This window comes from Ruditapes philippinarum, unplaced genomic scaffold (assembly GCF_026571515.1).
Source record: "Ruditapes philippinarum isolate M1 unplaced genomic scaffold, ASM2657151v2 ctg7981_1_1_1_1, whole genome shotgun sequence".
Classification (NCBI taxonomy): Eukaryota; Metazoa; Mollusca; class Bivalvia; order Venerida; family Veneridae; genus Ruditapes; species Ruditapes philippinarum.
Window position 1 is genome coordinate 10,263 of NW_026866995.1, and position 12,061 is coordinate 22,323.

At 33.2% G+C, this 12,061-nt stretch overlaps 1 protein-coding gene across 1 annotated transcript; it reads right to left on the minus strand.

The window, feature by feature from the left end:
• Positions 1-3,368: 3,368 nt before the first annotated feature.
• Positions 3,369-4,999, minus strand: LOC132734430 (uncharacterized). The gene is made up of 2 exons (XM_060721167.1): positions 4,851-4,999; positions 3,369-4,218 (listed from the first exon to the last, which is right to left on the minus strand). The coding sequence occupies exons 1-2, from the start codon at positions 4,989-4,991 to the stop codon at positions 3,622-3,624; spliced, it is 738 nt and encodes a 245-aa protein (XP_060577150.1). The 5' UTR covers positions 4,992-4,999; the 3' UTR covers positions 3,369-3,621.
• Positions 5,000-12,061: the final 7,062 nt, after the last annotated feature.

The window sequence follows — 12,061 nt, forward strand, 5'->3', positions numbered from 1 at the left end:
GAACATGTATCATGCTTAATATCTTAGCTCTAGCTCTTTGGGTTCTTTAAAAGAAGATTTTTAAGTTTTTAATTACTATATGCAATATAGGGAAAATCAATGACCCCCTAGGGAGGGGCCAATTTTGACCCAAGGTCTTTTATTTGAACAAACTTGGTAAACATCCATTAGAACATGTTTCATGCAAAATATCTTAGCTCTGGCTCTTTGGGTTCTTTAATAGAAGATTTTTAAGTTTTTACTCTATGTATGTAGGGAAAATCAATGACCCCTGGGGCGGGGCCAATTTTGACCCCAGGGCTTTTATTTGAACAAATTTGGTAGACACCCATTAGAAGATGTGTCATCTAAATATCTTAGCTCTAGCTCTTTGGGTTCTTTAAAAGAAAAGATTTTTAAGGTTTCACTACTTGTATTTAGGGAATATCAATCACCTCTGGGGCTGGGACAATTTTGACCCCAGGGCTTTATTTGAACAAACTTGGTAGACACTCATTAGAAGATGTTTCATGCTAAATATCTTAGCTCTAGCTCTTTGGGTTCTTTAAAAGAAAAGATTTTTAAGGTTTCACTACTTGTATTTAGGGAATATCAATCACCTCTGGGACTGGGACAATTTTGACCCCAGGGCTTTATTTGAACAAACTTGGTAGACACTCATTAGAAGATGTTTCATGCTAAATATCTTAGCTCTCGCTCTTTGGGTTCTTTAAAAGAAGATTTTTTACTATATGCATACAGGGAAAATCAAAGACCCCCTGGGGCGGGGCAAATTTTGACCCCAGGGCTTTTATTTGAACAAACTTGGTAGACACTCATTAGAAGATGTTTCATGCTTAATATCTTAGCTCTAGCTCTTTGGGTTCTTTAAAATATTTTTTTTAAAGTTTTTACTATATGCATATAGGGAAAATCAATGACCCCATGGGGCAGGGCCAATTTTGACCCCAGGGCTTTTATTTCAACAAACTTGGTAGACACTGATTAAAAGATGTTTCATGCTTAATATCTTAGCTCTAGCTCTTTGGGTTCTTTAAAAGAATTTTTTTTAAGTTTTTACTATATGCATATAGGGAAAATCAATGACCCCCTGGGACGGGGCCAATTTTGACCCCAGGGCTTTTATTTGAACAAACTTGGTAGACATCCATTAGAACATGTTTCATGCCAAATATCTAAGCTCTAGCTCTTTTGGATTTTTAGAAGAAGATTTGTTTAAGTTTTTACTATATGCATATAGGGAAAATCAATGACCCCCTGGGGCGGGACTAATTTTGAGCCCATTGCTTTTATTTGAACAATCTTGGTAGACACTCATTAGAAGATGTTTCATGCTTAATATCTTAGGTCTAGCTCTTTGGGTTCTTTAAAAGAATTTTTTTAAAGTTTTTACTTTATGCATATAGGGAAAATCAATGACCCCCTGGGGCGGGGTCAAATTTGACCCCAGGGCTTTTATTTGAACAAACTTGGTAGACATCTATTATAACATGTTTCATGCTAAATATCTAAGCTCTAGCTCTTTGGGTTTTTTAGAAGAAGATAATTTTAAGTTTTTACTATATGCATATATGGAAAATCAATGACCCCCTGGGGCGGGACTAATTTTGACCCCAGGGCTTTTATTTGGACAATCTTGGTAGACACTCATTAGAAGATGTTTCATGCTTAATATCTTAGGTCTAGCTCTTTGGGTTCTTTAAAAGAAGATTTTTTTAAAGTTTTTACTATATGCATATAGGGAAAATCAATGACCCCCTGGGGCGGGGCCAATTTTGACCCCAGGGATTTTATTTGTACAATCTTGGTAGACACTCACTAGAAGATGTTTCATGCCAAATATCTAAGCGCTAGCTCTTTGGGTTTTTTTGAAGAAGATGTTTAAAGTTTTTACTTTTGGTTGCCATGGCAACCAGAGTTCTGCATGGAATGGAATTCTTTGAACAACTTTGTTAAGGCTTCACACAAGGAACATCCCTGTGAAGTTTCATTATGATCTGCCTTATGGTTTCAGAGGAGATGTCGTTTGAAAAGTGTGAACGGACGACAGACGACGGACGAAGAGTGATCCTAACAGCTCACCCTGAGCATATGCTCAGGTGAGCTAAAAAAACAACCTGTTGACATTTATTCGGATTTGTTTAAAATTGTACATCAGTGGGCATATTTAAATTACAAATTGTTGTCAGACATATTATCATAAAGAGTAACGAAACATACATTACTTTTCTTTTGGATGTTAAATACAAAATATATTCATTCGTTTTACATTATCCCTGTTTCTGTTTACATCTGAAACCACGTGGTAGAACTACTTTCAATTGTCTTTGAGGTTATTTTAGATAATCCTATTGATAGAGGTTAACTCTGCTGCGAAACAACCGTTCAACACATCGTCTTTAAATTTACAGGTAATGAAAACGTCATACTAACTTTACACGCAGTGACATTTATACTATATCATGTTTACTTTAAAATACAGCGTGCTTCAAGTCACTGGACAGTGGCTGCTAAGAACACGGTTTATTTGTAGTAAATATTTGATATATATTCGAAAATATGGAAAATGTAATTGCAAACTTTTTGTAATTGAATAAAGTAATTTGGTTTTAGAGGGTAATTCCGCGAATTTATCAATCTGCCCTCGTATTATTTAGAAATTTACCGTGAATTATTAAAGGGAGGTTAATGCTCGAATATGTTATGTAAAGTAAAATTTGTTATCCCCCTTCTTATGTTAAATGACCGCTAGTTTTCCTTGAAATGCTATTTTTGTTGCTACTTATTAAGCACATCTTAATTCCCCAAATATAAAACAAAATTAATAGAAGTCAACATTTATAATGTTAGTTAAAAGTAATTAAAATATTGAACATTATCAATATACGTGTAAAATCAAAATGTTTGTAAAGATGTTTTCTGTTTTATTTATGAAATACATGTATGTGATATGTATTATACTATAGCACGGATTGGAGTTAAGATGCTCAGTATAATCACAAAGGCCGTACACGTAGGCCTGAGTGATCAATAACAAACATCTGAACGACATACCGTGCTATATATTCGACAGAGAGCACTCAAACTCAAGATGTTCCATTGAACAAAATATATTTGGACTATATTTTGGTGGTTTCAGAGTTTCTGATAACAACGTTCTTTAAAAAGGTTCTCCAATTTGCTGAAAAAGCTGTGTTAAATCTACCGTTTGCACAAACATTTTGAGAATAACAAATATGGAAAAAGTTTTTTTTTTGTGTGTTTATTTTATTTCTTTATATATATTTATAAGCAAAATACAGAGTATATATTGCAAAGTTAAAGTGATATTCAACTATTTTGCAAAATTGAATATATATTGGCTAGAATAAGTATGGTACTCAACAATGAATAACGAACTCTTTAATTTTACATTAAAAGACATTAAATAAAAGACGGTACCTAAGATCAGCCACTCTAGTGTCTTAGTATAGCAAGAATGTATATTACCAATACAATCACTTCGAGTGCAGTATTACTTTGATATGGGCATTTTGGACTCGGAAATGAAAAAGAAATTCGTAATAGTAATATCACATGGAAAACATGAAGTCATGTGATAAATAGTTTGACAATGTTATATCACTTACTTTGTGTAGAATCAATATACTGTTCTTCTTTCTCGGCTTTACTTAGTGTTTTCAGTTCTTTTTGTAACGTCTCTCCTAATTCCGCCAGGCCTGTTCGTTCTTTATCTCCGTGTTTATGAATTGTATCAACTTCTTTGTCCCTTTCGTCATTTAATCTTTTCACAGAAACATCAGTTTTATCTTGTATCTGTGTCATTCCCTCGGCAGTTTTAGACTCAAGAGATAGATATTGTTCTTCTTTCTCGGCTTTATTTGTTGTTTTCAGTTCTTTTTGTAACGTCTCTCCTAATTCAGCCAGGCCTGTTCGTTCTTTATTTCCTTGTTTATGAATTGTATCAATTTCTTTGCCCCTTTCGTCATTTAATCTTTTCACAGAAGCATCCGTTATACCTTGTATCTGTAAAATTCCCTCGGCAGTTTTAGACTCAAGAGATAGAAGATCTTCTTTTTTTCTTTTGATCATATCTTGTTTAATTATGTCATGTTGATCATCTAATCCAGCCTTTATCTTGTCTTGAATTACTGTTGACACATCGTCTAGTACTTTTCTAATATCATCTTTACCAATGACAAGAGTGTCATTTTCTAACTGTAATTATAAAGACCATAACATATATAATATCAATCAATAAACTAGTACATCAGAATTTATTAACTGTTATTCATAAAATGTACATTTCAGTGATATATTGTATCTACAGTATTATTTTGTAACAAATGCATGTGTAATGTTAGTCATCACTGGGCTGATCAAAAATGATGATACATGAAGATGATACATGAAGTTTAAGAAGGTTATGAAAATAAGTATAATTTTTTTCAGCAAAGAACAATTATTGCCGTGTGTTTAATGCAATGCTCTGACTTTATTTTGCATCTAGCGGGGGCATTTTGAAAAATCTACTAGGTTATCAGATTTCATTCATGAAATAAATGCTTTTTATATTTCCTTACAAGCCATTGCGAAACTTTCAACTTTCAACATTTAAGAACAGCAAACTATTTTGTTCCGGAACATTTTATTATGTTTACGCAAAATATTCTTGTTCACTAAATAACAGTTTTACATTCTATGTTACAACAATTTTGAAAACAACATGATTTGTTCAAAAATTCAATGCAGATTATATAATTAGATTTTAACACTTTTTTGAAATACACTGTGTTCTAGTCATACGACGAAATATGTAACGTATTCAAATGTAAAAACCGTTAAATCACCTGTATAAGTTTCAGTTTAACATTCTGCGCATGGGTGTCTGTAGCTAAATACACACGGTCAGAAAGTAATTGCTGTAATATTTGAAAGTAATACTGAAGATCTGAATCTTCTACTTCAAAGTTTGATGAATGTCGCAACATTTTTCCAATTTCTCTAGCCTGGTCAAAAAAGAATAACAGTTTTAGTTGATTTTTATCTATAACATTTAAAATAGAAAAAAAAGCTATGTCAAATAAAATGTTTATATGGAAAACATAACAAATCATAAATAACCGTTAGTACTGCATTTGTCAAACAGAACATATATCCTAATAAATACCGCACAATTACATATTTATTGTACATTTCATGCATAACATGTTAATTTTAACTTGAATGTTTATTTTCTTTTCTTAAATTATGGTACATTTTTCTTGAGTTTGATTTTCTAGATTTTTCAGGCTCATCTAAAACTGTGTATTAAATAGCTGCCGGTTTCTTTTTGCCGCGCCAGTTTTTGGCAAATTCAACCCCTATTTTTACGCGCTTTAAAAAAATGAAAACTATCTTAAATTGTCATATTTACTACAAGGTTTAAAAATTAATATGTTTTGTTTTTCTATCTTTAATACTTTTTTGTAAAAATGCATTTAAAGTTTGCATTTGCCATGGCAAAGTGTGTTTTGCCATGGCATTTCGGCATTTTGCCATGGCAAATAATTTGCCATGGCAAATTAGAATTGCCATGGCAAGGTTTTTCCTACTTTTGCCATGGCAAATTTGCCATGGCAATTATTTTTTTAAAACATCACAAAACTTTCTAAAACTTATCCTATGACATGTTATTGGTCGTATTGTTATGTTTTTATTGTAATCTCTATTTTTTTTCATTTTGCCATGGCAAATTTTTGCCATAGAAATGCCATGGCAAATTTCTGCCATGGCAAATTTGCCATGGCAATTCCATGGCAAAAATTTGCCATGGCATGTCCATGGCAAAAATTTGCCATGGCAATTGCATAAAAGTTTGCCATGGCAAAATATTATCAATAAAAAAAAAAACATTTTTTCTTTGAATTTTTTTTTATAAATTTATACATGGCAAATGACATATTAAGGAATATAATGTTTAAAATTTTAAAGTTAACGCAAAGAATATCTTTTCAACCACGGGTCCTATTAATTAGAATAGATTGTATATGACATTTTAAAATGACAATAATTATGAGATCAAGGATCAAATATAATCATTTATGCTAAATAATAATAATAAAGCTTGAGTGGTAGTTATATAACAGAGAAAATAAGAATCCCTAAAGAAAGCCCAACACTGCAAATTTGAAAATTTGAGCCTGTTCATGGACGGTACTGGTAGTCCAGTGGTAGGACGCGCGCTTAGGGATTGAGAGGTCCTGAGTTCGAACCCCACCAATGGCACTGCTAATTTCCTTGAGCAAGAAATTTACCGGCGATTGCTTCACTTCACCCAGGTGTAAATGGGTACCTGCGATGGTGGTATAATTCCGTTGCGCCAAAGTGTCGGCTGCACTAAGCGGAGTTAAAAGACTCCCTATGGATATAAATAGATAGATATCAGTAGCCCGATGACCAGGGGCAATACTAGTAGCTGTAAAGTCGGTGAACGTGCGTAAGCATGAAACTTAGACTTGTATGCAATTACTTTACTTTTAGTGGTAAGTGCAAATTACCGTCAACGTCCCCTAGCACCGGCTTAAGCAGTATATAACATTTTAACATAAACTGGTAAATTTAGAATATTGAAACATCCGCATATATGTTCATATGGTGGTAATCATGGAACCTTTAATGTGACACGTTAGTACCATTCCATGAAAAGCGGCATATTACAATATGCTTATAATAACATAAATAACAGACTTTACTTGTTAACTATATATAACTTTTAAACACCACAATTTTGTATAAATATGTGCAATTACATTTTTTGTTTCCGGTTTCTTCTAGTATCATGCAGTCTGTGTGATAAAGGACTGCTAAGGAAAGACAAGGAAATGATGGGAGATGCATTGGTACAAATGTTATGGAGGGCACCCTTATAACCTTGTTATTTGTAAAATATTGCGTTAACGCAACAAGATCATCTCGAGCAAGCAGGACGTTTCGCCCCTAACCAAATCGGCCCTTAACAACTGCTAGTCCCAAAAATGCGTAAATTCTTGGTATAATGAGTAATGAGTGTATTAATTTCACACTGGCCATAGCTTTCGCAGAAGCGGTGGGTCTACCGGTGCGGCGATGGAGATTTCGTCGCAGAAGCGGTGGAAAAACATGGCTGTCGGATAGTTTTATGCTGGTGTCGGTAAGTTTATGACTTATTTGTACGTTATGTTTTTATGTTCTACTGATAACACCTAGTGAGACTGGAGCCCACATATGTACTCTTCCAACTAATTACACGCATGGGGTGCAAATCATGACCAGTTATGCAAACACTTCTGTACAGTTTGACGGGGGGACACCACATTTGCCTAATTTTGTTTATAACACTACATATGTACTTAAAACTACCCCTAGATACACTGGCATCGCATCGTATGTATGATAATTACACAAAACAACCATATTTTGGAACTTTTGGAAATTGATATTACCATTTTAATAAAAGAATTGACAAAAAATGATTACAACGCAGACGGCGGTGGATTCGATTGCAACGCAGTGCGGTGGGCCCGATATCATTTAGGTCTTTTTTTAACGTTAAAGTCACCGACACTTAGGAGTTGAGCACCAAACACCTAAAAATACAAATGAAATATATATTTGTTAATCCTAACACATATAGTTGTTATATATATCAATGAAAGTAAATATAAGCTTTTTTTGAAAACAAAATTTCTCTCAGATATGCTGTATATAAATGCCATTTGAACCAGCCTTGCTATAATCGGAGTCATTCGGGATCATGCGGGTTCTCACATCCATAGCGCACCTCATTTAAATACGACAGAGCTGAGTGCCACGCTTGAATTTGTTGAAATATTTTGTAAATAAATAAACCGGCGATAGTTAAATTTTTTTCACATAGTGTGTTTGTATAAGATGAAGCGTTTATATTGTTGAAAAAGAAAAATATGATGAAAATATATAATAAGTACCAGTAATATATGTTTAATAGATGACTCTTGTCACCTGTTGACAACAGGATAATGCGAAAATATTGGAAATAGAATCAATTGCAAGGTGATTTGAAGGATGTGCGATTTTTTTCTTACACATTTTTTTTATCTTGTGTATATTTTTGACGTATGAATATTTACTTTTTCTTCAAAACGGCATATATGTAAGTTTTATTGAAATATATGATAAGTATATGGGCTGGAATTAATAAGAATACAATTATCAGGATTTTAAAGCAGCATGCCTCAATATTCATGTTTATTTTCAAGAAAAGTTTGGAAATGTATTTATGTTTTACTTTTACCATGGTACGTGTTCCTCCTTGTTAATTTGTGTCATCCTCAGTAGAGTTAAAATACAAACATAGGAATTTGATTGTTAATGTCTGGCAGAGCCAGATATCTTTATTGTCTAAGAATAGATTATGATATAATCAAAAGATTAATCAGAAACTTCAAATACGCTTTCATATAGAAAACAATTGTAGCAAACGTTATAACAATAGATGACACAAAGTTGGAAAACAAAAAACCACCAAACTGTCCAACCAAAGGAGGAACGATAGACCGTGAAAGCAACGAAAACGAAAGAGCGGCAATTTAAATTCTGACTTAACAATTTACAAACAAAAATATACGATAATTTGAACGCGTGCATGTGCAATTGGCTTATAGGCCAATAAACAACATTTTGGTCTACCTTTTTTGTCAGGTATTTTGTAATATTTAATTTCAAATTGCATTCTATACTTTTAATTATTTAATTAAAATAATTATGACTCTTGTGTGTTAAACTACAAAAACATTTTAATTTGTTAAATTGATAGATTAAATTCAATATACGAGTTAATGCTATATAATTAACATTTCAGCGATACATAGTTAACATACACTTCAATATGTTGAACTAGTGTCCAAACTGGGATTTAATTTATCAAGACATTTTATAAGTTAAATGAATGCATAGTTTATAAAGAAAATACAAACTTTAAGTATTTTTTAATTCAATTTATAAGTTAAAATTACCATTTAAGCACTTCATAGTTAACATACACCCTAATATGTTAAACTAGAATCTAAAACATGGATTGTTTATAAAAACATATTGATAAGGTGCATGATGCATAGATTGAAAATAGAAAAAAAAATACAAGATAATTTTATAATTAATGTATACATTATAATTAATTTTTAAACAACCCATACATAGAGGATATTGAATAAGTGTAAGTTCAATACTGAATTTATTGCACGAGTTGAATAAAATTATATGATGCGAGCCTCTGGCGAGTGCAATAAATTCAGTTATGAACTTACACTTATTCAATATCCTCTATTTATCACATACCCAAAATAGATACCGTTAAAAGTGAAATAAGAGTCATTTTTCATTGACGCGCCTATAGTACAACGCTAACATTTAGCGCGTCTTACACTATGTTAGCATAACGCTAATGATGTCACGTCAAAATATATGCACGGCCGTGCCATACCATATTTACGGAGTCGCAAAATCGGCACGGGTATTCATTTGTATTTTTTGGTGTTTGGAGCTCAACTCCTATAAGTGTCAGTGACTTTAACGTTAAAAAAAAGACCTAAATGATATCGGGCCCACCGCACTGCGTTGCAATCGAATCCACCGCCGTCTGCGTTGTAATCATTTTTTGTCAATTCTTTTATTAAAATGGTAATATCAATTTCCAAAAGTTCCAAAATATGGTTGTTTTGTTTAATCATCATACATACGATGCGATGCCAGTGTATCTAGGGGTAGTTTTGAGTACGTATGTAGTGTTATAAACAAAATTAGGCAAAATTGGGATCCCCTCGTCAAACTGTACAGAAGTGTTTGCATAACTGGTCATGATTTGCACCCCATGCGTGTAATAAGTTGGAAGAGTACATATGTGGGCTCCAGTCTCACTAGGTGTTATCAGTAGAACATAAAAACATAACGTACAAATAAGTCATAAACTTACCGACACCAGCAAAAAACTATCCGACAGCCATGTTTTTCCACCGCTTCTGCGACGAAATCTCCATCGCCGCACCGGTAGACCCACCGCTTCTGCGAAAGCTATGGCCAGTGTGAATTTGCTATCCAAAGGAAAATATAGTCAATCTTTGTAAAATATTTTAGTATCATTTATAAAGTGGTCTGTGGAATGTTTTAATTTTCAATTTTATTCTGATGGTACTATATTTACCAGGATTGGCAGGAGTGTAAGAATTAAGTGGCCCATCATCAAATCATACGGAATCAATCCTGCGCGAAATTATCATTCTTTTAGGATAGTAACCTCAATTCCAAGAAGGAAATGTTCTAGTTGAAGCGAAAATGGAAAAGTTACCGTCCCTTAAAGAATACTCATCATTTGCATTAAATCAAAACACATATTTCCCGTCGATAAATTGTATAAACTTTTACTGTAAAATATGATAAACAAGACCAACAAGGAAAGGAAGTATGTTTGCGGTGGTTCCCCCGTCATGTAATTTCGTTAATTCGTTATGCATATTGAAAATGTAAGCAACGATTGATAAGAGGCCGGGAAATATATTTGAATATTCGAAACACTACAGAATATTCGAACATTTAAAAACGAATAAGAACATTCGAAAAACAGAAGAAATGTTGTATTTTTTGTACATTCAAATTTCAATCAAGATCGTAAATTAAACCCTTGACCTTTACTTGTACCGGTGTTCATATGTTTGTATAACGCGTGACATCGACTGTCGCCAATTAACTGTGAAAAGTTGTGAGTATAGTTTATCAAAAGTGCAACCATTTCACAGTTTGTAATTAACCTGTTAAAAGTATATAATGTAAAAATTTTCCGATTTTAATTATCGTATTTTATTGTTTTCTGTGCTATATATCTAGGTGGCGTGAGGGATGTTGCACTTATTTATTATCCCTCATGTATAGACTCAATCAAACCGAGTCTGCAATTTTCATGTAATTTTGTTGTGATTAATGCTTCCTGTGGATCACTTTGTTTCCAGATTTTTTTTCGATCAATCTATAATTGTCTTCAATTGTGTAAGAAAAATGAATTTGCACGTATTAATCGGCGCGTTTATGAAGGCACGGAAAGTGTCATCCCTAAAGACCAAACTCGTCAAACTTGAAAATATTGCATGCTCGGTTTGATTGACCCTGTTTATGGACGGTAATGTCAAAGTGCAAACTACCGTCTACGCTCCCTTGTACCGTCTTTAGCAGAATTCAACATTTTAACATGGAATGGTGAAACTTTGAATTTAGAAACATCCGCAGATGTGTTCAAACGGCGGGAATCATGGAACCTTCAATGTGACACAGAAGTGCCATTCCATGAAAGGCGGCGTATTGTCCCCTAGTAATAATCAAAGGGCTGCAAGCTCTGTGATATTTTCTGATCTTTGCAATTTCAATCGTACTGTATATCCGTATGTATTTTCCTGTATATCCTGACATCGCTAAAAATAGCATTTTAATTGATTAAAATCATATTCATCCGCGTGCATGTATTGACAATTCTATAAGTCAACGCTACTTTTAAACTTTGAATGCGTTGTAATTTGTTTGATACTTGTAACAAAATATTTCTTCCTTTTACATCGCAAGTTTTAAGCTGTTTTGAGAACTACATTGTATATATATAAACATGAGGACACAGAATCTAGTATAGCAATGTTTGTTTATCTCATCATATTTATTTACTTTCTTTTAGAAATAGTACGGGCGTTTGGTTTACCAAGTACCAAAAAATGCCCCATCGTATATATTGATAAAAATATAAATTAAAGGTGTATAGAACACGGAGCGTAAAATTGGTAGGTATTGGTAGTTGGATATTCGATTTAATGGATATATAGCAAGATAGATGTGCTCTTCAATATTGATTCATGTTCGTCATGCGAAAAACTGCTGACCAGTTAAACTACTGAAAATTGCTGACCTCTTATTTTAGATAATTATATAGATAAAATTATGACTGGATGTAAATTTCTAGTACCATCGCACTATCGTATTGTCGCCATTGCATTATCGCACTGTTGGCATCGCATTATCGGCATCACAC